The following is a 26999-nucleotide window of genomic DNA, read 5'->3' on the forward strand; positions in this document are numbered from 1 at the left end:
AGGCGGGCACCCGCCTGGTCTAGCGGACCTGGGCAGACTCCCGGGAGCCGCCAGCCTGGTCCCGGGAAGAGGGGGAGGGCTGCGTGGTAGCGGGTGGCCGGCTCGAGCCGTGCCAGGTGCAGGGTCTGCTGGCTGGGTGCTGGCAGGCTTGCACCTGGCACGGGCACCGTAGCCAGCCCGTGCCCCTTTAAGGGCTCCGGGGCCGGGAGGGGGGCAGAAGAGTTTCCCTGGTGGTGCCCAGAGTGGCCACCAGGGCAAGCTGGGAAGGGCTAGCGTCCCACTTGTTCAAATTAAGTGGCTACACAGCCCTTAATTCGAACTACTTAATTCGAACTAGGCGTTAGTCCTTGTGCAATGAGGTTTACCTAGTTCGAATTAAGCGCACTGTTAGTTCGAATTAAGTTCGAACGAGCGGTTTGCATGTGTAGCGCCTAGCAAAGTTAATTCGAACTAACGTCTGTTAGTTCGAATTAACTTTGTAGTGTAGACATACCCTTATATAGGTAAGGGGACCTCAGGGTTTGGAATATTCTGAGGGCCAGCAAATGGTACTGAGCCACTTTCCACAGGAACTACTACTTCCAAACCTCAGAGTCAATGGCTGCAGCAAAAATAGGTTCAGTATGCAGGATGCGTACTCTGCAAACTGGGCCTCCTGTTAACAAATATCCCTATTAACAAATTTCTATTTATTATAATAGGGATGTTGTTGGTAGTCTGTCGTGTCTGACGTGATGTCTTGAGCTTGCACAGGCTCATCGGTTGTGGACTCATATGTGGCTGAGGAGTCCAAGCCTTGAATGGCATGGACGTTCACAGTGGGGGCAAAGGAATTGTCGTGGCTCTGTTGGTGTGGCTGCTACTGTTGCTTTTCTCCTCTCACGAGCATCAATCAGGCATATACATCACTGCTCTTCAAAGTTGTCATATATGTGTTGTACGAGAGCATTCCAGCCTGTTCGGTCTTCTGCATGCAGCTCTAGCTGCTTTAGCTTTAATCCAGCATGACCAACGTTGGCCTTTACACAGTCTTTATACCTCTTCTGAGGCCTACCTTGATTCCTTTTGCCCTGGGAGAATTCTCTATAGAGGAGTTGCTTAGGAATTTTTGACTCCTCCATTCAAATGATGTGCCTTGTCCAACAAAGCTGGGCTTTCAGAATCATGGCTTCAATGCTTGTGGTTCCTGCTCTGTCAAGGACTTCCAAGTTTGTGCCTGCCATCGAATGTGCAGTAATGGCCTCAGGCTGCATGTGTGGAAGTGCTCCAATAGTTTCACATGTTTTCTGTATAAGGTCCATGCTTCACATCCAAACAGGTCAAGACTACAGCCCTGTATACTTTCAGTTTAGTGGATTGTCAAATATTGTGCTGATTCAACATTCGTGCTCTCAGACGTCCTCATGCCTGATTGGCTTTGCAGATCCTGGCATTAATTTCTTTGTCAAGGGAGCCGTCATTGGCTATCACACTGCCGAGGTACTTAAACTCGTCCACTGTTTTTAACTCTGTTCCTTCAATAAAGATTGAAGGGGGAGAGCAGCAGATCCTGGAGCAGGCTGAAACAGTACCTAGGCTGATGGTCAAAGCAAGGAGGCGAGTTGCTTCAGCAAACTTGAGATCAGCTGGAGATCAGATTCCTTGTGTGCCATAAGTGCACAGTTGTCAGCAAAAAGGGCTTCAAGAATGAGCCTCTCAAGTGTCTTGGTTCTAGCATTCAAACGACAAAGGTCGAAAAGTGACTCATCAAGCCTGACTCCATGGTCCAAGTCCCTGACTGTGTGGCTGAGGACACATGTAAAAAAGAGGTTGACTAGCACTGGGGCCAGCACACATCCTTGCTTCACACCATTGGATATCTCAAATTGATCTGAAAACTCGCCATTCGAAAAAACGAAGCCAGTCATGATGTTACAAATTGTGTAATAGGGTAAACATGTAACCACTGAAAATCTCAGCAGTTACACAGTTGCCCGCTTAGCTTTATACTACAGAGCCCACAGCAAAGGCTTCATGCTATAGAGCCTGCAGAGAAACCTCTCGGGAGGGCTCACGAGCAGCAGTCAACTCTTGCCTCCCTGGCTCCTGGGGAGGTGGCTTTGCTACCCTGCCACAGTGAAACCACTTCCCCGGGAGCTGACTGAGTGTAACTGAGGCAATTAACTGATAAACATCAGCTTATCCATTAATCGGTTATACTCTAACATCCCTAGATTATAAACATTTCTGAGGCGTTCATCTCTGTAGCAATATTTTAACATAGTTTAGAGGTTTAGCTGTAACAAACGTTTCCTAATGAAGGAATCATATACACTATGACTCCCCACAGCACCTGACTTGAAAGCTAATCTGATAGCTAGAAAAGTCTAGCTTAGTGGAACAAGTGGAAGGAGCCTTCAGAATCTACAACTAGCAGAAGGTGTAGACTAAGAGGCCATGTTGCATCTTAAATTGCAAGGTTTGAAGTATAACTTATAAATGCAATTCAAGAGTCAGATGGCTACTACTGTGAAACTTTGTCTTGGGCACCTGAAGGACAAAAAAGAGAGAGAGGCTAGCACAGTTCTCATGGTAATGTGTGGAAAGGAAGCAAGTCTCTGAGATGCTAGGCCTACACCAGGAAGGACTTTATCCATGTTAACCTCAATATTGAAATGACTAGTCGGTCAGTACAGAGCTCAAAGGTTCTGCCAGACTGTCGAACTGAAAACAAGATGCGAAAGAATAATATTTTGGAGAAAATCTTTTTTGGACTTACAGTGCTTAAAAAATTATAAAACATCATACAACTGCAAGAACATATTTACACCACAGAAAAAGGAATGGGTAGCTTATATTTTAATTGCCAAAAGGGTGATAATATTTTCAGTTTCTCTACATTCCATTCATTTACAAAATACCTTTGTAGACCATGATCCTGCCACTGACCATGAGAGTGAAGATCCCTGCATAAAACAGTTCTGAAGTTCAACAGAGATGCAGGGATTCATAGATACAGCTGCCATGTGAAGGACCTTAGCAAATAATATTATACATTTGGTTACTAATGGTACATATGCAAACAAAAGCAAGGCATTTTAATAAAAGAAATAAAATTAAACCAAAGGTTATTCTTTTTACTATTTCCTTTGTCAAGCGTAAAGTTCGTTGAAAAATAATAAACCACAACCTTCACTCTGGGGAACTATTGTGAAATTAATTGGGTCAAAAATGTTCTTCGAAGAGGTTGTCTCGAGGCTACTGTAATAGCCAAAGAAGTGAGTCTAAAATTATTACAAACAAGATATGTCAATAGGCTGTCAGGCTTTCTTCTTTTTTTCTAACTATTCCATCAGTTATGGTGCATGAAATGTTTCATTAAGAAGAAATGCAAATATTGGCTAAGTCATGATTTCGCTTCTTACTGTGACTATAATTTTGCATACAACAGACTGGCATACATTCAGTCATCATGAAAATAACTTTCTATTGGCCATTTTTCTTATGTTTCTCCATGGGGGTTCAGACTGTCAGCTGATGTAGATTGGCATCATTCTACTGCCTGAATGGTGCTATGGTGATACGTACCAAATGAGGAGCCAACCCTAAGCTTTTCACCTTCCAATTAAGGTGCATAGTCTGGAAAGCTTTTATGCATATACTTAATGTTCTGCTTGTATGAAATCCCAATCAGGAACAAGCATAATTGTTTGCCAGATGTGGGGCTTAGGCTGTATGCACCTCTTCTTCCATCACAAAAGAAACAACATTCATTGTAATGAAGCATCTGTTAATTTGTAGGATAATTTGTTGCTTAGATTTTAATAACCAGTAAAGGTGGTTTTTCAGAAGTGTTCAGCATTGACCTATGTTGCATCCACTGAATTTTCCATTAGCTTTAATGGGAGCAGCTATAAGGCAGCATTGAATGTTCAAAAACATTGCGCTAAATCTAATGCCACCATTTTAATGTGTTGTATATAACCTATAAATCTACTTGCAGTTCTGTACTGTGGAAGGATTCATAACAGCTTTGGTGGACGAATTTCCAAAATTATTACGCAATCGAAGAGAAATCTTCATTGCTGTTGTGTGCGTTGTTTCCTATCTGATAGGACTGTCCAATATTACTCAGGTAAATTTTATATAAGGGATTTTGAACACTCGCTTACAGTATTTGTATATTCAATCAAGCTCATAAAGTTAAAAATGGAAAAACTCCTTTACTGTGGCTCTAAAGATAATATATTTACAAAGAAATATACTGCAAGGGGCTGAAAATGGAGATTGACAAAAACCATCATGATTCTATAAAGATTTGCTCAAGGAGCAAAAATTAACTTAAGTCAATAGAACTATGTTGATTTACACCAGTTGGGGTAATATTGGGGCATCCAATATTCCTAAAGCTCTTTGAAATCCTTAAATGACAACACTATGAAACAAAATAATATTATGATAAATTGACTGGTTGCAAATTAGTACAGAAAAATTACTAAATGTAGAGCCAATCAGGAGTTTGTAATTTACATATGCAAACTAATTGGTTACTGTTACTTTAGAACTTGGTAATTACTGACCTCTTAAAAAGGCAGTCAATACAACCTTAAGTATTATATAGCTTTTCAGAAAGTAATTATATAAGCTACAATTTTAAATAATAATAGATAACTACAAAATATAATTGAAAAATATTAACCTGTTTCCAAACAAATACCAGATGAAATGGGATAATTTTAGTCATTTTTTCTTATATTTCATAGGGTGGAATTTATGTGTTCAAGCTGTTTGACTACTACTCTGCAAGCGGAATGAGCCTGTTATTTCTTGTATTCTTTGAGTGTATCTCTATATCGTGGTGCTATGGTATGTTTTCTTCCAATCTAGCTCTAGTTGCTTCCAGTCTAGCTCTAGTTGCTTCTTTACTGTTGTGGTGGTGCATAGAGATGCAGAATAGATTGGGCCAAATTTTTCTCTTTTGAAGATTAAAAGCCTGGCTGAAAAAAATTGCTACCTGTGCATGAGCAAGGTAAAAATCTAACGTATACCATATTCTGCCCTGGGTCCTAGCAAGTTTAATATTGGGTTGGGACCCCAGTTCCATGCTTATGCAAAACACAGTCATGTCCATGAGTGAATTTTAGTTAAGGACTTTGCTGACTACTATATATCTCACTATGCTTGTCCAAGCCAGAACGGTAACCATCGTCATTTGTGGAAAGCAGGAACAATTTAGTAACTTTAATTTGATCAGTGGGCCTGATCAAAAGCCCACTGAAGTCAGTAGGACATCTTCTGTGGCTTGTAATGGTCTTTGGATGAGATCTTTAATAGAACTAAATCATGTTTGAATAGAAAGCAGCTATGCATCATATGAATCCAACATACAAAGAAACTGTTAGCCGGAATGGGCAGGAATAATGTCCCTCACCCCAGTTTGTTGGACACTGGGAAAGGGTGACAGAGGATGGATCACTTGATGATTACCTGTGTTGTTCATTGTCTCTGGGGCACCTGGCATTGGCCACCATTGGAAGACAGAATACTTGGGCTACATGGTCCTTTGGCCTAACCCAGTATGTCCATTCTTATGTTCTCATGTTCTTAAGAAATGCAACATTAGCTATCCCAGATGAGGACAAAACACAGATCTGCAGATTTTAACTTTTTGGAGGATGACAGAATAGTGGCAAGGTCATACACTTTATTATCTCAGTCCAGTTACGTTTTCATCATCTGGCAGTCACAATTTTTTTTCTTTTTATTTCTGTCTTCTAGGTGTGAACAGATTTTATGACAACATCCAGGAGATGGTGGGATACAGACCTTGCATTTGGTGGAAACTTTGCTGGTCTTTCTTTACTCCTATCATTGTGGCAGTAAGGAACAAAAATATTCTTTATACCATTATATGAGGGATCTGAATGACCTCGATATAGAAGGTGCTAGAATGTAGTCATGCTGTCTTAGCACATTAATACAAGTCGTTTCCTTTAAGACCAATGGAGAATCAGGCCCTTAGAACGTCAGTCTTTTGGAAGCAGTTTAAAAAACAAATATCTAGCAGAATTCTAGGGTTAATATTACTGGTTGGACCTCCTTGTTTCAGCACTCCTGGGTCCCGAACAACGGGCATTGCTGAACCAGGGAAGGTCAGACCTCTGGATTCTTAGGGATGGGGGCTCTAGCGTCCCCACTGGGCTCCCCTCTCCAGCCACCAGACTCTGCTGCTATTGGCCAAACAGACTGCCAGCTTGAAGGCCTAGCTCCACTGCTGACCGCTGGCAAACTCTGACTCTGGGATTCAGCAACATCCATGGTCCTACCAGTATCTATGGATGTTGCTGGACCAAAGAGTCACAGATCAGAGAAGTTCAACCTGTAGTGTCTTTCAGAAGCGGTGAGTAGTTTGATGGTGAAGATGGCACATATTGTATGGTATATTCCACACTGTTCAATATGATACAGCAGTACTATTCCAAGGTCTAGAATGCCCCCAAAACAGGGGTGGCCAATAATTTTTGAAGGGGGGGCCACTTCACAAATTTTGGAAGTTGCTATGGGCCAACCCAGAAGGGCAGAAAGAGCAGGGTTGGGAGATACTCTACTAGGCGCTTTCCTTGGCCTGCTGTCCTTGCCCCCTGACTTTTGGCCAATGGAAGGGACCTGGAGCAGAGGGGAAGGTGCCAGCAGCTAACCTCCTCCCAGAGTTGTCTGGGGTGGAGGCTTAGATTTCACATAATAGGGCTCGCAGCTCCTGGCCCTCACTGCTAACCTGTTGTCTGGCAGCTGCTTGGCAGTTGCAAGCCCTTTGAACAGAAGCAGTTGAAAGGGCTCACACCTCCCAGGCAGCTCCCAGGCAACGGGCCAGAGGGGGAAGAGCTGTGAGCTCTTTTCAATTGCTTCAGTTTAAGGCAATGAAGCAATGCGGGACCCAGCAGGTGAGCCCTTTCAATAGAAACAGTTGAAAGGGCTCGTGTCTCTGGCTCCCTGCAACGCCCTAGAGGCGCGGGGATCTCTGAGCCCTTTTAAGCAGTGGCGGCCCATCAATACAGGTGAACTAGGAGGTCACCTAGGGCGCCAAGATAAACAGCCTTTGAGGGCTTTGGAGGCGGGGGTGCCGATCGCGTGTTTCGCCTGGGGCGCCAGCTCACCCAAGGCCGCTCCTGCTTTTAAGTGCTTCTTTTTAAAGGGCTTGCCCCTTCCCCATGCCTGCCTCCTAACCGCTTTTATTGAAAGGGCTCACATCTTCCCCGTGTGCAGGGAAGGCGCAAGCCCTTTAAATAGGAACAGTTCAAAGGGCTCCGCATCTCTGTCTCCCTGGCAACGTGCTATAGGCTCAGGGAGCGGTGAGTCCTTTTAAGTGCTTCTTTTTAAAGGGCTGGCACCTTCCCTGTGCCTGTCAGGCAGAGTGTTGCCTCACAGCCACAGAGAACAGGAGAGCCCTTTATATAGAAACAACTGGAAGGGCTCGCAGCTCCCCTGGCTTCAAGTGTGTTGCTAGGGAGAGAGATACAAGGACTTTCAAGTGCTTCTGTTTAAAAGGCTCCTGCCTTCCCCAGGCCTGTCAGGCAGCACTGCCTAGGAGCCATGGGGGACATGAGAGCCCTTTAAACAGAAACAGCTGAAAAGAGCTTGTGTGTCTCTTGCATCACGCTAGAGGAGCGGGGACCTGTGAGCCCTTTCAGCTGTTTCTATTTAAAGGGCTCTCCTGTTCTCTGTGGCTGTGAGGCAACACTCTGCCTGACAGGCACAGGGAAGGTGCCAGCCCTTTAAAAAGAAGCACTTAAAAGGACTCGCCGCTCCCTGGGCCTCTAGCGCATTGCCAGGGAGACAGAGATGCGGAGCCCTTTGAACTGTTCCTATTTAAAGGGCTTGCACCTTCCCTGCACACGGGGAAGATGTGAGCCCTTTCAATAAAAGCGGTTAGGAGGGCTTGCACACCTTTCCAACTCTGAGGCAATGTGTTTAGGAGGCAGGGCCTGAAACTGCCTCCCGAGCCAGATCAAAGCCCTCAGTGGGCCGGATACGGCCCGCTGAGAGGCTTTTGTCCAAAAGTGTCATGTAAACCAGTGGAATGTAATATGTAAATATCATGGGCTTTGCTGGTTTAGTGTATCTCAACTTCATTGAAATGCCACAGATTCAAGATAGTGAGGATGAATCCCAGCATATAAAATGCACTATTGAGGGCATCTGCTTCTGACAACCTAATGGATGTTTTACTCTTTAATCTGCAGGCTTATTTTAAATGAGAAAGAGTTTTAGCTAACTGAATTGAAGGGAATAAATGGCTCACTTGAGAAAATATTTAATGAACATCACTGTGTCTCCTTACATCAGAAAGATCTCTGCCTTCCATTTTTCGGTTTCTTGATCTACCTTCTGCTCTACCTTCTCTGTGGGCACTCAACACACAGTGTTGATGCAGTGTTAAATCTGAGATTTAACCCCTCCCCCAAAAAAATAGCCAGAAAAGCCTTGAAATATTGCCCATTTGTGTATGTATAAGTTATAATTTCATCTTTCCTAATATAATCTGAAGGGATAGACTAAAAATTTAGGGTTTTGACTAAAACGAAAATTTCCACAGAGTCTGTCCACTTTCCTGGGAATTTTTCATTAGAAATTTTTAAAAACTTTCAGTATTTTTATTACAAAGCCCATAATTTCTGCTAACAGTTTTAACTTAAATGATTTTGTTTCTATCAATGTTTCCCATACATAAGGGAAGGAAATATTTGCTGACCAGTAGAGCCCTGCAAATCCACAGATACCCATTTTATAATCATGGGCATCTATGGCTCATTTTTGCAGATACAGATGTAGATGCAGATACAAACTTTGTATCTAGAACCCTGTACATTTGGGGACATCTGTTTAAATCCATCTGTTTCCATCCATGGATGTGAAAGCAGATATGCACAGCTAATTTTTGTGGATATTGATGCGAATTTTGCATCTATGCAGGGTTTTACTGATCAGCTCTAATAATTGTATAGGCCCCATTTCAGCAAGGTATTTAAGCATATATCTGACATTAAGCACATGACTTTGTTGAAACTACATTCATGCTTAAAATTAGATACACGTTTAAGTATCTTACTGAATATTTAAACATGGAATAGTGTGATTTGGTTCAGCAGATCCTCTCTACTGGTCAAATTAATGAATTTTGCTTATGGTTATGACCAATATGGCAACAAAATTATCTATATCTAATTATCTATTATCATATATTATATTTATTAGGGAGAAACACTAAACTAATTATAAATGTATTAACAATTAATTTTAATTGTTATAAAAATTACACATTACTTTTCATTAGCTGGCATTTTTGTAACCTTTTTCACAGCACCCATTACCAAAACAGATCATTAGGATTTTTAAACCTTCTAGCTCACATCATTCAATGTTATATAAACATATAATGGAAAACTGCATAATGCATACACACAAAAGGAAAAATTAGAGACCACTGGTTAGATGGAGAAATACCTCTTCAGATTGGGAGGCTCATGGATTGATACTGCAATCCATGCCTGTTTTACAAATGTGCTGCTTTTTTTGTATAAATTAGAGATTATGAGATGCAACCTATTCAGAAAGATTATTATTACATATTCAGAGGCAGATTCTGCTATCCTCACATTGAAAAAAAAACTTACTTCATCAGTGGTCACATCTGAAAATAGGAATTATTTAGATACCACTCACCGCAAATGAGGGAATCAGAAACTAGCTCTTCGTTGGGTGCCAGACACAGCATATGTACAGATGGGTGTGTGCAGATTCTGGAGTCATATCGTTAAAGTTTGTGCCTTTCTCATTAAAGGATTAATGAGCAATCATTTGTAATAGCCATACAAAGAAGTGACACACAGGGCTCTGAGTGTTCCTTGCATTCAGCCATTCCCCAAATGCAGTGACCCACCTCTCAGTTCTCTAAAAATAATTTTAAAATATTGTCTGGAAGTCTGAAAAAATTGCAATGGGAAATGGAAGGAGTGAGGAGAGCATAATTGCTTTTTATTTAAAAATCTTTATTTCTGTAATCCATTGATCACTGTGTGTTTACAGGTGCTGATAATATGATTTAAAAGCTACTATTGTATTTTCCTCTTTGGCAAAACTTTCTATTTGTGGCCTTTGCAAATAAAGGCTGAACTAGTGAGTGAAGTGAGCTTTGATTTCTTTGTTACCCCTGCGGGATGCTGCGTTAGCCTTTTGCAGCAGGCTAGGAAAGAAAGGGATTTTGAATTTGATGAATTTACAGAAAAATGACAACATTACATATCAAGAGATAATATTTTCAACAAAATGAATGGGGGATTAGATGAGCATCACTTGTTAGTGCAAGTTCAGTTAGTACACTGAAGCAATACAAGGCAAATAGTATTCCATACTGCACACAGTATGCTGAATACTTTTCCCTGGCTTACAAAAAAGAGTCAGTCCTATTATACCTAGTTAGTGTGTGGAAGTACTGACCTACTATTCTGTATTCTTCTACAGTAAGTCCACTTTATCTTCAAATTTCAGCAGAGAAGTTTGCCCATCCTGTGAGAAGTGAAGATTTTACTCTCATTGTAAATCGGGATGGGGAGTCAAAATCTCACTTTTGTGAACCACTAAATGTTCAGTTCAGGTCAATTGACATGCTTTGCTTTGATTTAGCATGTTTCCTTAAATCCTATGTTTAAAGTTAGATTATGGGATTGCAACTCAACCCCCCCTCCCCCTCCAAACTTTCTATTGCAAAAATGATGAAAAGGTATCTTTCAAATGATTCCAAACCAGTTTTAAGTTGGGAATTCCAAATGGACACACTCTGTTTCCTCAGCAGTAAGAAATTGACAAGCAGCCTATGCAATATATCTGTCCCCTAAATCCAATACATACAGTGGTTCCCAACCTTTTTTATACCATGGGCCGGCAAACCCATTCACAAACTTTTGGCACACTGGTAACATTTTATTTGCATATTTATTATGGTAATTAATGTTAAGAGGTCATGTGTTATTTTACACTGCATCTGCCTGCACACAATACATGTCATTGTAACTTATCAGAGGTTGCAGATATTTACAGTGCTAAAAAAAATCACAGAAAGAATTCCCCTCTGGCTGCTGGGTGGGGCAGTCCCTCCCCCAGGGGCAACTGGTGCCTGCAGAGGGAGGGGTGCAGAGAGGGGCACACACAGGGGCAGGGGGCATTTAACAACTGAAATGTTGTCAGGGGCATAGGAGCTGGTGCCCCAAGTACTACCACTAGTCACCTCTCCCCTCCCTACTCCTGTCTCTTGGGGTGGGGCAGCTGCCATTGTATCTCTCCCTCCCCGTCTGTGCAACCCCTGCTCTGTGTCTTTCCCTTCCCCAGCCAGGCTGCTCTTGCTCCTGCAGTCTCCACCCAGCCTCCCCTCCCCACATCCTCCCCTTTCCCTCCTGTGATCCCCCCACCAGAGTTTCCCTTTATTGCACCCCTGCTCCCATCCACCCCTAAGTCTCCCCTGAATCCTCCCAACCTCCTTTCAGTGCCTCCTGCATCCCCTTCCTGCTCCCACCTCTCACATCCCTGTTCCCTCTTACCCCATTGTCTGCCCCCACCCCTCAGCCCCTCCCAACTCTCCCCACCAGGGCTGGGTCCCCAAGCCCTGCACAGACTGGGTGCTGGTGGCAGCTTCTGTGGGCCCCAGGCAGGAATCGCAGCCAGCTCAGCTGGAAGCAGCCCAGGGCCAAACCCTCCCCTTGCAGTGCCAGGACACCGGGGCCACCACTCCTGGGCGGGAGGCAAGATCTCTCTTATCTGTCCTCTGAGCACTGCCTGCCCTGAGACAGGGGCTAGGCTGGGTAGGGCCCTGGCCAGGCTGCGGGTGCTGCCTTGGAAGAGGCTCCTGGAGTGCGGCAGGACTGGCCCCCTCCTGGCTGCAGCCCAAGCTCTGGGGGCCCAACACCAGCCCCTTCCAGTACTCGGGGATCTGGCCAAGAGCATGGCCCAGAGTTACCACGAGCAGCAGCTTCAAGTTGCTTCCTGCTGTGGGGGCTAAGCCTCTCCCTGGCTCCCAGAGCCCCTGCCTGCTGCTGTTGGGTTCTAGCCAGCAACCTACTGCACTAAAGCCCCTGCCCCTGGGACCCTCCCACTCCTGGGCTCAGGTAGTATCCCTCACATCAAGGTAGTGTCATGCAGAGAAGCCAGCGCAGCACTGGGTGTAGGGAAAAGAGACAATCTCAGTGAAAGGAGAAGGGGGGTTTCTGGGCAGATTGGACCTTGCTCCAAAGTCTCACTGAGCCAATCATCAAGGCATGGGCGTGGCCTGGCAGTGTGCTGTGGCCGGGCAGCCAGCGGTTTGCAGCCTGGCATGGGTCTGTGGCCTGGTGGTCGGAAACCAGTGCAAATGCATACTAAAATGCAGCTAAAATGAGAAAGAACTAGGGACACATTTTAAAAGAGGGAGTGATGCACAAACATAAAAAATGTTCTCCTCTTCCATCTGTCTGGCACTGCCACCAAGGTCTGGGGAAAAGGTTTTGGGGGTAAAAGGGCCACTTGCCCATGGCTGATGGCATGGAGAACTCTGGATCCAACTGGCTACTCTCTTCCTGGTGCAGCCTGTGGTTACTCCGCAGTATAACTGTCCCTTGTGCTCACTGGTCATTGCAGAGTATAACTGTCTCTGCTCTTGGATCCCTCCCATCCTGTGTTATGGAAAACAATTCCATTCCTGGCATTTCCCATTTTCCTGACATAGCCAACCCCTGTCTTTGCTTTAAGTTAGGATAAGATTATCCAAATATTAAATTTGGTGGTCCTAGTGCTTACCGTTTGTTTCTTTAACAAATGGACAGACAGAAAGACTTGCTTGCTCACTCACAGACAAACTTTCTCAAATATATTGGATATACTGCAAAAGTATTATTCTATCTTCTGGTAAAGTTCCATACATGCATACCTTCCAGGATCTATTCCAAAGAGTGGAGACAGCCTGCCAAAGGAATATGCATTAAGGATGGTAAAGGGTCAAGGAGTTTATGCAAGAAACATACAGACCGTGTTGGTCATCACTTTTGGGATATTGGGTTGTAGTCATCACAAGTCAAACTTTGGCCCAATGCAGCCAGTATGTACACCATAGATTCACATCTGTTTTAGTAACTATTACACCTTTTAACATTTTACAGGGTAGTAAAGTACAAAGCCTAAAGTAGTTAAACAATTTCCATTTCTCAGACTAATGATTCTTGGCTTCTCACAGGGTAGACTAGAGTTTTGCAATATAACCCCCAGTAAGCACAGAGCAGGGCAGAGCCAAAAATTCAGCCAGAATTCAGTTCCTGCTTCCCCCTAACTCTGTGGGAGAAGTAGGCCATGCCTGCTGTTTTCCTGGCCTCAGCTCACTTCCCCTTCTTCAGTGGCCCATCTGCACTGGCTGGCAGGGATAAAGCAGGCCTGATAGAAGAGGGATAGAGGAGGGTTGTTCCGGCTTGCAGCTGTGGCAGATCTCCCCCACCCACATGTAGGATTCGGTGATGAGGGCAAGGAGGTAAGGAGACACTTTTTGCCCACTTTCCTCTCCTCTCTGCTTCATGGGGTTGGAGGCAGTCTCAGGGTTGAACACAGGAACTCCAGCAAAGTGGTTTGATGAATGTAGGTCACAGTCAAGCTTCACTGTTTTTTCCATTTTTTTTTCCAGGGAGTGTTTATCTTCAGTGCTGTGCAGATGACTCCTCTCACTATGGGCAATTATGTTTTCCCAAAATGGGGCCAAGGGGTTGGCTGGTTCATGGCGCTCTCTTCTATGGTGCTGATTCCAGGCTACATGGCATATATGTTTCTTACCTTAAAAGGCTCCTTAAAACAGGTAATGTTGTGCACGATTCTATGATGCAAGCTATATATGCTTAGTTTCCTTGGCATCAGTTGTCTTAGCACAGTAATTTTGCTTCAAAAGATAAATGTGGAAATGTAGTAGTTTTGAAGGTGTCAGATAGTAACATATCTTGCTACCATAACACCAGTTATAATGTACAAGGATGGCAAAGTGGCCAATCTTTAGCCCACTAAGTGCAATTTACTCCTAACACAGTAGCCAACTGTGGCACAGCTGATCTGTGATAAGGTTGATGTAGTTATAGGGATCTGGAGGGGCGGGGGACAAATCTTTAGCAGCAAGTCAGTGTAGCTCCCTTGATTCCATTGGGGTTAGACATCATGAGGCTCTGGCTGTGACATTACTAAAGACCTGAACCCCTATTCGTCACTACATCCAACATGCTCTGAGCTACAGGGAGATTAATGTAATTGCCTGACCTCACCACAATATAGAAATAAGGGGAAGGATCCTACTCTAACTTGTGGTGTTAGCATAAGGTCTCTTACATCTTCCTGCTCCCAGCTTGCCCCAAACCAACACCTCCTCCTCTCCTGTCCCTTTGGTGTAGCAGCAGAAAGTGGCCTTAGCAGACCGGAAAATCTGAACTCTGTTGCCTTTTCTTACAGTCCTCCCTGAGGCAAACTTCCCAGTGAGGATGATTAAGAATTCTCCCTCTGTAATGTGTGAAGGATTGGGCCACTGCTGAAGCACATAATCCCCCCAGAAGTCAATACAAATTATGATTCCCGCAAGGAATTAAAAAACTTAAAAAACAACTAATAGTCTAGCAACACATTAAACCAGTTTTCTTAAACTATGTTCCGCAGAACACTGGTGTTCCATGAACAACTCATAGGTATGCCTTAACCTCTTCTTTGGTTTTGTTGTTTCTTTGGTTTTGTCTCTTTTTGTCTGACAACAATTTTTTTAAAGAAAATTTTCATAGGGGTTCCACATAAAGAAATATTATTGTTTGGTGTTCCATGGTAAGAAACACTGCCTTAAAGAGTAACAAAACATGTAGATGGTATAATGAGCATTCATGGGTACAACCCACTTCTTCAGATGAATGGAACATTAAGGCTGTGTCTACACTGCACCCCTTTTCTGGAAAAGGGGTGCAGATGAGACAAGTCAGAATTGCAAATGAAGCGGGGAATTTAAATATCTCCCGCTGCATTTGCATGTACATGGTTGCCACTTTTTTCCGGCTCGGTGCTTTGCCGGAAAAAAGTGCCAGTCTAGACTGGGATCTTTCGGAAAATAAAGCCTTTTCCTAAAGGTCCCTTATTCCTGATTTTAAGAGAAATAAGGGACCTTTCCGGAAAAGGGGTGCAGTGTAGACATAGCCTAAAAGTCCAGATCCAAGAACAAATAAGGGAAGAGAGCAAGGGGAAATGGAAGGGAGTTAAAAAAAAAAAAGTGAATTAGGGTATGTCTGCACTAGCCTCCTAGTTCGATCTAGGAAGGCTAATGAGGGCAACCGAAATTGCAAATGAAGCACGGGATTTAAATATCCCACACTTCATTAGCATGTTCACGTCCGGTCGCCATTTTAGAAATTGACTAGCCCGAAGTAACTGCCCGCATTTACACGCAGCAGTGAAATGGGATTCCGAATTAAAGCTCTAACTCGAATTAGCTAGTAAACCTCATTGCAGGAGGAATAACAGCTAATTCAAGTTAGGGCTTTAATTCGGAATCCTGTTTCACTGCCGCGTGTAAACGCGGGCAGTTACTTCGGGCTAGTCAATTTCTAAAATGGTGACCGGCCGGGAACATGTTAATGAAAATATTTCATAGGTGTTCCACATAAAGAAATATTATTGTTTGGTGTTCCATAGTCTCAAAAAATTTAAGAAACACTACCTTAAAGAGTAACAAAACATGTAGATGGTATAATATATGTAGATATTTAAATCCCACGCTTCATTTGCAATTTCGGTCACCCTCATTGGCCTCCCTAGATCGAACTAGGGGGCTAGTGTAGACATATCCTCAAGTTACAAGAAGCTGATAAGAACAATTTGCACTTACTCTAAGTGCCCATTTTTTAGTTGGTTAAGTCATTAGGATGTGGAAGGTAGCCAGACAATGTCTTTATTCATACCTCTGTGATATTCATCCACTTGTCATCACTTGTAGCCCACAACTTAAACCCCTCCAACACATTATCAACAATCTACAACCTATCCTGGAAAATGACCCCTCACTCTCACAGGCCTTGGGAGAAAGGCCAATCCTTGCCTAAAAACAACCCCCTAACCTCAAACAAATTCTTTCTAGTAACTACCCAGCACGCCTCCATCTTACTCATCCAGGAGACCACCCCTACAATCAGCCCCAGTGCCAACTCTGTCCACACATCTACACAAGCAATTTCATCACTGGACCCAGCCACATCAGCCACTACATCAGGGGCTCATTTAACTGCATATTCACTAATGAGATCTATGCCAGTGTTTCTCAAACTGTGCTCCGCGGAGCCCCTTGGCTCCGCGAGACATCTCCAGGAGCTCCGCGAGGTTGACAAATTTTCATTGACATGATTTTGGATTCCTCAATACAACCAACCTTTGAGAAACTACCATTTCTGGAATTTTGGTGCAGTATCAGAGGAGAATATCCATAGTTATCGAAGAAAGCTGTTAAAATACTCCTCCCATTCGCCACTACTTATCTATGCAAGACTGGATTTTCTTCATTCACTTCAACCAAAATTAAATACTGCAACAGACTGGATGCAGAAGCAGATATGTGAATCCAGCTTTCTTCTATCAAGCCAGACATTAAAGAACTTTGTAAGAATAGAAAGCAAGCCCACTCTTCTCACTAAAAATAATGATTGTTTTTGATTTGGGGCAAAAAATAGTAATTTTTCTTATAAAAAATGTTGTGCTTTAAAATCTGAATTAAAAAGTAAATGATTTAATTGTTATTATTTATGAATAAAATACACGAGTTGATAAATATATGTACAAAATTTCACAAAATTTGGAAGTCTAACGTGACCAGCATCAATAGGCACAACACATACAATCAGTGGACCGCTGGGGCTCCGCATAAATTTTTATGCATTTAATGGGTTCCAGAGCCCAAAAAGTTTCAGAGCCATGGATCTATGCCATCAAATGCCAGCAATTGCCAGGTACATTGGCCAAACTGGACAGTCTCTATGAGAAAGAATTAATGGACACAAATCAGATATCCAAAAAGGCAACACACAAAAATCTGTTAGAGAACACTTCAACCTGCCCAGGAAACTCATTAATGGATCTCCAAGTCACTGTGTTGTTTCAGGCCAATTCCACAAGCCAAATACACAGGGAAGGGTTGGAACTTAACTTCATTTACAAGTTTGATTCCTATCATAGAGGTATGAATAAAGACATTGTCTGGCTAGCACACTACCTTCCACATCCTAATGACTTAGCCAACTCAACAATGGGCACTAAGAGTAAGTGCAAATTGTTCTTATCGGTTTCTTGAAACTGAAACACTCAAATTCACTTTTTTTTTACTTTTCCCCTTTTTTCCCCTTTTCCCCTTGCTCTCTTCCCTTATTTATTCTTGGATCTGGACTTTTAATGCTCCATTCATCTGAAGAAGTGGGTTGTACACAGGAAAGTTCATTATCATAGAATCATAGAATCATAGAACTGGAAGAGACCTCAGAAGGTCATCAAGTCCAGCCCCCTGCTCTAGGCAGGACCAATTCCAACTAAATCAACCCGGCCAGGGCTTTGTCAAGCCGAGACTTAAACACCTCTAGGGATGGAGACTCCACTACTTCCCTAGGTAACCCATTTCAGTGCTTCACCACCCTCCTAATGAAATAGTTTTTCCTAATATCCAACCTGGACCTCTCCCACCACAACTTGAGACCATTGCTCCTTGTTCTGCCATCTGTCACTACTGAGAACAGCCTCTCTCCATCCTCTTTGCAACCTCCCTTCAGGAAGTTGAAGGCTGCTGTCAAATCCCCCCTCACTCTTCACTTCTGCAGACTAAACAGACCCAAGTCCCTCAGCCTCTCCTCATAAGTCATATGCTCCAGCCCCCTAATCATTTTGGTTGCCCTCTGCTGGACCCTTTCCAATGTGTCCACATCCTTTTTGTAGTGGGGGGCCCAGAACTGGACGCAATACTCCAGATCCGCATCCTCACCAAAGCCAAATAAAGGGGAATGATGACATCTCTGGATCTGCTGGCAATGCTCCTCTTAATGCAACCTAATATGCCATTAGCCTTCTTGGCTACAAGGGCACACTGTTGACTCATATCTAGCTTCTCATCCACTGTAACCCCCAGGTCCTTTTCTGCAGAACTACTACTTAACCGGTTGGTCCCCAGCTTGTAACTATGCTTGGGATTCTTCCGTCCCAAGTGCAGGACTCTACACTTGTCCTTGTTGAACCTCATCAGATTTCTTGTGGCCCAATCCTCCAATTTGTCTAAGTCATTCTGTACCCTATCTCTGCCCTTAAGCGTATCTACCTCTCCCCCCAGCTTAGTGTCATCCGCAAACTTGCTGAGGGTGCAATCCATCCCCTCATCCAGATCATTAATAAAGATATTGAACAAAACCGGTCCTAGAACCGAACCTTGGGGCACTCCGCTAGAAACTGACCGCCATCCTGACATCGAGCCATTGATCATTACCCGCTGGGCCCGGCCTTCTAGCTCTCTTTCTATCCATCTTACCGTCCATTTATCCAATCCACAATCCCTTAACTTGCTGGCAAGAATATTGTGGGAGACCGTATCAAAAGCCTTGCTAAAGTCAAGGTATATAACATCCACTGACTTCCCCATGTCCACCGAGCCAGTTACCTCATCATAGAAGCTAATCAGATTGGTCAGGCACGACTTGCCCTTTGTGAATCCATGCTGACTATTCCTAATCACTTTCCTCTCATCCAACTGCCTCAATATGGATTCCTTAAGGATCCCTTCCGTGATTTTTCCAGGAACTGAGATAAGACTGACCGACCTATAATTCCCTGGATCATCCTTCTTCCCTTTTTTGAAGATGGGCACTACATTTGCCTTTTTCCAGTCATCCGGGATTTCTCCCGATCTCCACGACTTTTCAAAGATAATAGCCAAAAGCTCTGCAATGACATTTGCCAACTCCCTCAGTACCATCTACATGTTTCGTTAGTCTTTATGGTACTTCTAGACTATTCATTGTTTTTAAGTTTTTCTAGTTACAGACTACCACAACTCCACAACTTGGCTATCCTTCTGAAGGAATTAAAAATTAGTCACTCCTACCTATATCTCTGCTCTTGCTGAGACTGGAAAATCAGCAGAGTATCTGGAGAGCACATGCTGTAATCCACATGCATAAGTTATCTTTTGTGATTACTCTCATGAGCAAAGGCTGCAGGAGAGGCCTATGCTCACTACACAGGACCTCTCACCAGGAGAGCTACTACCTGTTCCTGGTTTGCAACAAAATTACCTGTCTGACAGCCCATGTGAAGCCAACATAGTGTGTTTGGTTCTGCACCTTCCAGCTTCTTTAGTATGTATGAAAGTGACCACAAAATGTATTTCAAAAACCCCAGCTCCTAAAAGGTATATAGGCATACTGATATCCCATGAGGCCATGACACGAGTGACAGCTCTGTCTTCAGAAATGGGCTTAGTAGAGGGGAGAGTATCTTTGCTCAATATCATTGTTTGCACCCTGAAAGGTCTTGCCAAAGGCCTGCAGAAATAAGGGAAATGAAGATCTTGGGGCATAGTCATTTTTCAGTCATCTGAAAAATTTGTAATTCAAGAAGGGAAACCTTTCTAAGTAAATGATATGCTATTGCTCAGTTGGAAGTTGTGGGGTTGATGCAAAAATCAGTGGGTGTGGTTTCATGATTTATGCAGGAAATCTGACTAGATTATCACAATGGCCTGAATCTCTGAACCTGAAAGAGAGAACTCTTTCCTGAGGCTACCCAGAAGTATTCCCATCGACATTGTCCCAGATCCAGTGATGTGGTTAAGCTGGGGTTTGCGGGGACACTGGATAGCAGCAAAGAAAGCCTTCACCCATTTTTTGTGTTCTCCCAGTCTTGGAGCCGTTCTGGCTCCTGAGTAGCCTGGCGGTTGCTTTAATTTATTCTTGGCTGCCTAGCATACCACAGTGCTATTCTATCACTGGGAAATTGTCCTGAAAATCAAGTCCATTGCTTATAATTATGCTTTACCATTATTTAGTCTTTTAATTAAACAGCTTGAATAAAGGCCTTATTTTATTCTGGAAGTTTATTCTTAACTTCACTCTGTGTCATTTTCCCATATATAAAATGGGAGTGATAGCACTTCCAACTTAATAAGGGTGTTGAATGGCTCACACCCTTAATATTTTTAAAGCTTTTTGAGACCGCCAGACAGCTGCTGCTATAGAATGGCAAAATGTTCTATATGTCAGTGTACAAAGTCATCACCAAATAGATTATATCTGAACATATATGTTATCTTCTGTGCTAAAACATCATTGTGATTCTTGTGATTCATGATTGGAGGTACCAGAGCTTTTCAGATTTGTGTCAGATTTTCTAGAGTACAGAAGACCCTATTTGTGGTTCTGTATATTCACGGGTCTCCTGTCCTGGCCTGTTGAGGAATGAGTGAGTTCCCCATGGTTCCCAGCAGCTGTGGTGAGTTCTCCACAATTTCCAGGAGCCACAGTGAGTTCCCAGTGAGTTTGGAAGCCACAGGGAGATACTGGGACCTACAGCTCCCAGTATTTGCAAATGTTGCCATTTGCAGTGGGTGTAGGAACACATCCACCCCAATGGCAAGGGTTTCCTTATTCCTTAAGTCCCTGCAAGAAGACAGATGACCCTAAACACAATCAATTGGTGATGGCTTATGAATTGTTCAAATCTGCTGCCCAAACCCTTGTCATCACTCAGCCTTAAAGCCTTGCTGATGTTTCATGGAAGATTATGGAAAAAAATTCTAATTTTTGACTGAAATATTTTTGGAATCTCTCTTCCCTTCTGCTTTTCCTAATAATTATGAGTGCTGGGGCATTTGTATGGAAATAGAATCTTAGGGGCAGATTTGTTTTATAGCCATGCTATGTGATACCATGACTGAAGTTGGCCAATTTAATTACCCTTTAATTTAAGATTGATACACAATTAGTAGATAATACAGACATGAATAACTTAATAGATTAAATCTATAACGTTTGATTAGTCATTTTAAAGCATCATCAAGCTTTCATAAACCGTAAGTAGTAACTGAATATTGTATGTGACCACTAACTATAAATAGGCTGTGACAGCGCATTGGGGTTTTCCCATCTCCTGCACCCCCGTAATGGCATGGACAGACTCCACCAGCCAGTAGAATAGAGGGAGTTTATTGCTTCTCCAGGATACAGCACAGCACAGATGGAATCTGGTTACAGGGCAGGCCTAGGATGTCTCAGCCCCCCTTGAGATGGGGGAGCCTGGGCCCCTAAATCCCAGCCCATTGCCTAGGCTGCTTCCTCCATGATACCAGTCAGAAACCTCACTCACTCACTTCCAGCCCTGCCCCCAGTCCACTCCCCTTCTTCCCATTGTTCCGCTCCCTGGGAGATAATTGGTCAGACAGGTTCAAAGCCCCCTTGCATAATGACTCATGCCCTGCCCTACTGGGCCGTGCTGCAGCCAGCAGCCAGTGGAGGTCACTCACCACCCACTGCCCAGCATAGCAACCAGCAAGGTCACATAGGCAAACCACTACGTCACATAGGCAAACCAAGCAGATAATGTTATAACTCTGTTAACTTTTATCCAAAACTCAAAGTGAACTTCTGAAGAGTCATTTTCTAGTTAAGATTTTTTTTCATGTTTTTGCAGAATGAAAACAAATGTTTAAATGTTGGAATTTCCCACAGAATAGAAATTCCTTTTTTGGATCAGCTCTAAAAATTACTTGCTGATCAAAGATTCAATCCTGACCGCCTTTTGTTAAAAAAACTCTAGGTCAGGATTACCAATGCAGGATTTTGATTTCAAGTGAGAAAAATGATTAAGGATCAGAGACCCCTTTTTTGCATATGATGTCCCCAGTAATAAAACATAGAAGGGGGGGAAAGAATAGTAATCTTGCATAATGTAAGCCAAAATGTTTAAGTTACACAACAGCCCTATTAGGGCTGAAGCCATGTTTTATGCTAGGGAGGAAAAGCTTTTTATGGCCATGTATCTATATTAAAAATTGTTTTCTTTAACACAATGTCAAAAGTATGCCAGTGTCTGGCTGCATGATGTGCAATAATTGAAACAAGATTTAAAAATGCATGATTTGCCTAGCTGACACCCTTTTCATCTTGATAAAGCTGAATTCCAGTAAAGCACTTCAGTGCTTAGCTGAAATACTTCAGTCTTTATGTTAATGCACCTGATTCCATTTACAAATTATTCCCATTCCTGTCCTGATTAAGGAGACCAAATACTCACCTATACTGGAGTTCATTACTAAAATGTTTAGCAAATGTGACTGCCTGTGTATTTTAATCTTTGCATCACCAGGTGGAATAGACAGCAATGTCCAGAGAAAGATGTTTAGCTAAGACTTGAATGAAAAGTTTAGAAATATTCAGTGACTTCTCACTCATTTTTAAACAGCGCATCCAAGTAATGATTCAGCCAAGTGAAGACATTACTCATCCTGAAAATTGTCCGGACCAAGCCCAGCAAAGCAACTCCGCAAACAAAGAAGCATATATCTAAATTTCTGTATTGGAGAGGTACAAATGGTACTCTGGAAAAACAAAACAAAAAAATGGTTGCATATGACCACAAATTTATGTCTGAGAATATAATTACCTACCTCTAGTGGCAAAAAAACACAACCCATCACCCCTGTTAGGGAATTGTTGGGGGGTACGATCAAATCATGTGGGGGGACTCAGATGTTGACAATGTTATGTTTTCTGGCAATCCACAGACTGTTAATGTTTTTATCCTTTCACAATAAGAGTTAACTATCTTGGAATTTGTAAACTAAGGTGCAGGACATTTTTAATCTATCTTTTAGCATAACAATTTGATGTTTTGTGCTGATGATTTCTAGTAGTTTAATGATATATTTCTTACAGCTGAATCCCAAGACTGTTATTTCTGACTTTGCAGGATGTGCGATTAAATTTGAAAGCTGTTTTTTACAGGCAAAATATTTTGTAAACAGATGATTTCCAGTGAAAAGTTTGCCCTTGAAATTCGTATTAGTAAACACTATTCTTTTTTATTCTTTTCATTATTTTTCCAACATCTTAAGTTTAGCTATATTTATAAACCTTTCCTGGTATAGGTTCAGTTTGATTCATATTTATAGAAATACAGTTTAAACAATTTCTTGCATACTGGCTTAAATACATTATTTACACTTAGGCTTGCCGCACTTACTTCCACAAACTAATAATATGGTCTTATAGTGAAATATACTGAATCATTGTATGTCTATTTTTAGATACACACAGTAGAAGCATAATATTTCATTCAATTTTTTTAGCAAAATACATAGTACAGTAATATGAAACTATTATAAGTTCTTCCTAAGCTTCCCAAGTTAAAGCAGCAGAAATTATTTGTAGCCAAATACAGATAGGCTGTGTCTACATTGGCATTCCTTTCCAGAAAAGGGATGCTAATGAGACACTTCAGAATTGCAAATTCGCGGCATTTGCATTTACATGGCTGCCGCTTTTTTCCGGCTCAGGCTTTTTGCCGGAGAAAAGCACCAGTCTAGACGCGAGTAGGAATAAGGGATCCTTTCAAGTAGGAATAAGGGATCCTCTGGAAAAGGGCTTATTTTCCGGAAAATCGCGTCTAGACTGGCGCTTTCTCCGGCAAAAACCCCGAGCTGGAAAAAAGCAGCAGCCATGTAAATGCAAATGCCACGGGGGATATTTAAATCCCCCGCGGATTTGCAATTCTGAAGTGTCTCATTAGCATCCCTTTTCTGGAAAGGGATGCCAATGTAGACACAGCCCTAATGTTTCTGATTATATTACTCCATAAACAAGAATATCATATTGCCACCAAAATAAAAACCAAAACAACAGTTTAAATATTGAACCATTTCCATATGAGTCTAAGTTAGGGCTTTAAATCATGGACTGTTGTATTCAGTCTTTTTAAAGATCTTTCAACACAGTTTGTAACTAACAAGTACATAATAAGTTGTAGACTGCTCTAGCACTTTGAAGACTTTATTTTTTATTTTCTTGATTTTTTTTCATATTGTCCATGGTGGTGATGAAGGCACAAGGTTATTGCTATAACATAAATAGCATTATGGGTTCTACTCTGAATTTCCTTTATATTAAATCTCCCACTGAAGCTCTTCCTGTATAGAAAATGCAAGATCAGATCCTATTTGGTGTTACTTATTTGGCAGCTATAAGTAGGATGGCAAGAGTTATGGGAAATGCAGTATTCGATGTTCAATTGTAAATGACTGTGACAGAACTGTGCAATGAAACATGCTTTTTCAGCAAACTTTTGTGCAAAGTACAATGTTAGATAGCACACAATTTATGTAGAACTACTATGTGAAAAACATTAACTGTGAACATTGGGTTTTTTGTTGTTTTTGTCTGAAGTTGACAAACATATGTTCTTGCAATAAGGTATTATTCTCAGAATGTCAAGCACATAATTGTAGAATATATATATACACATATATTTCAACCTATGTCATAAAATCACAAAGTATTGTTTAGTAGCTGCTAAATTGTTTCATACAGTAGGTCAACTGTAAAAATACTCTAAAATCAAAGATACATTCTACATGTCTTTAGCTGAATTCATTCCTAAATTCAAGTCTTGTAAGTTTTCAGGGTTTAGGAAAAAACATACACCATACGTACAAATCATATATACACATGATAATTGTGATTTTCATTAGACTAAGGATAAAAATTCCAACTTTTGCTTTATTTAATGTAATTGAGTCCCATGTTGTTCTAAGAAAAATGCAGTATTAAATGTTTAATTGTAAACAATTATGACAGATGTTTGGCAGACCTCTCTATAGCAGAGCTCTGTACAGACTATTATCATATATAGCACAAACATAGTGTTGTAGAATTATTGCGTGTAAACTGTGAATAGTTGTATCTTTTTGTAGTATTTGCCCTAAAGAAGAAAAATTATTGTATGATCATATATGCTTTTTGCAATAAGGAATTATTCTCTAAACACCAAGCAAATCTATCTCTATATAAAAATATATATGTAATATATACATATTCTAAAATATATACAGAGCCTGTTTAAAAGAGTACAGTATTATTTAGTAAATTGCAACTTATTCTATGGACCAAATGTACAATATTTATAAATTAAGATGCATTTTAATGTCTATAAATGGTGTCATAAATAAAGCACGATTGTTATGTACGTTTCCAAGAGTTTAGAAAAAATAAAGGTTATATTATACATTAAATGATGTGATGTTATGATACCTGTACTAGGTGAAAACAAGCTTTTTTCAAATCACTTTATTTTCTTATCCCATGAAGCAGATGCCAAACTATTAAGAGTTTAGTGTTGTAACATTTTGTGTGTGTTTATCTGTCATTAAACAATAATAAACAATATGGCTACGTCTACACTGGCACCCTTTTCCGGAAATGCTTAAAACGGAACAGTTTTCCATTATAAGTATTTCCGGAAAAACCGCATCTACATTGGCAGGATGCTTTTCCGGAAAAGCACTTTTTTCCGGAAAAGCGTCTGTGGCCAATGTAGGCGCGCTTTTCCGCAAAAAAGCCCCGATCGTCATTTTCGCGATCGGGGCTTTTTTGCGGAAAAGACTACTGTACTGTCTACACTGGCCCTTTTCCGGAACAGTTTTTCCGGAAAAGGACTTTTGCCCGAACGGGTGATAATCCTTCCTCATGTAGTCTCATGGAATGTAGTTAACCTGAACCTCCTGCCTTGCAAGTTGTATAGGAAGCAATGTATAGCCACCTTCCACAGGCAAAAGACATTGATTCAGCAAAGTACTGCAGTACAGGCTAAATCCCATTGCTTTAAGAGCTTTGCTTAACAGGGAGGGATTTTAACACATTAACTGTATGGACTACTATGGACAATACAAGGCAATAGAGAATCTAGCCCAAGGTAAAGATTAGTATAAGAATTATTCACCCGAGCAAGTATCAGATGCGCATTACCCACTTCCCTTTGTAAAGAAAAAACGTTACCCCCAACCCTCCGCAAAACATGTTTTATGGTACCCACAAGAAGTAATATATTGGTCCCAGTTGTGATGCAGTAGTGAATTTCAGTAGCATATTAGGCGTTTGGCACAACAGAGCTGATATTGAAGTATGTATTACCCCAAAAGAAGTAAATAAAGTATTCATGGTAGACACTGATCCATTAGGAAGTAACATGGGGGAGAAAAAGGCACAGTTTAAGTCCATCAGCGTGTGTCTTTAAAAAAAAACCCTAAAAAACTAAAAGCTGTGGAAAAGCCTAAAATACAAATAAATAATGTCTGAGGGTGTTTCAAAGATGTTTTAGCTAACCAATTTCCATTAAAAATGGGCTGCTCTTAACATCCAAAAATCCTTGTCTGGAGTCTTGGCTGCCCCTGGTCATGGAGTGCAGCACCCTCCCCCCATGCCACTCCCCCCCCCGGGACTTACCTCCATCACAACGCCACTGTTGGTGGATCTGCCCACCCTGAACTGGTTTGCCACTGATTGGTAGCTGTCCGGGGTGGCCAGCTTCCAGACTGCGATGGCGCCCCTCTTGTTAAAGGGGATGGGTGCCCGCAGCTGGGTGGTGGTTCTCTGGAGCGCAGAGGCGAGCCTGGAACATAGCTCCAGGAACGTCTGCTTTCGCATGCATAAGTTCCGGAGCCATTGGTGGTCGTCCCATTGCCCCAGGCCCAAGCTACCGCATCCTACCTGCAAATTCCAGATAGGCATTTTGAAGACTTGGTCGAGCCACCAAATTCTGCAACCTTTGCCATCGTGCTTGAGCTCACAGAGCTTCAGCCACATGGGCTTTGTAAATAATCTCCGAGGGTAAGCGTTTGGCTCCTTTCCTCCAACCCAACCCTTCCGTAGCCCTCTCATGAGACTCTCCTGCAACAGAAGCTAGACACGCTTCTCATTGGGGGGGAA

General features: G+C 42.1%; 1 protein-coding gene across 2 annotated transcripts in view; it reads left to right on the forward strand.

The window, feature by feature from the left end:
• SLC6A1 (solute carrier family 6 member 1) overlaps positions 1 to 23718 on the forward strand; it is a 211887-nt gene extending 188169 nt beyond the window's left edge. For both annotated transcript variants that reach the window (XM_075939324.2, XM_089781101.1), the window contains exons 11-15: positions 3983 to 4114; positions 4743 to 4845; positions 5758 to 5858; positions 13673 to 13840; positions 22483 to 23718. In XM_075939324.2, the coding sequence (XP_075795439.1) occupies positions 3983 to 4114; positions 4743 to 4845; positions 5758 to 5858; positions 13673 to 13840; positions 22483 to 22587 (609 nt within the window). In that variant the 3' untranslated portion in view covers positions 22588 to 23718. The remainder of the gene's footprint in view (positions 1 to 3982; positions 4115 to 4742; positions 4846 to 5757; positions 5859 to 13672; positions 13841 to 22482) is intronic.
• Positions 23719 to 26999: the final 3281 nt, after the last annotated feature.

The sequence above is a fragment of the Pelodiscus sinensis genome, chromosome 11 (genome assembly GCF_052426305.1).
Source record: "Pelodiscus sinensis isolate ZL-2025 chromosome 11, ASM5242630v1, whole genome shotgun sequence".
NCBI lineage: Eukaryota > Metazoa > Chordata > Testudines > Trionychidae > Pelodiscus > Pelodiscus sinensis.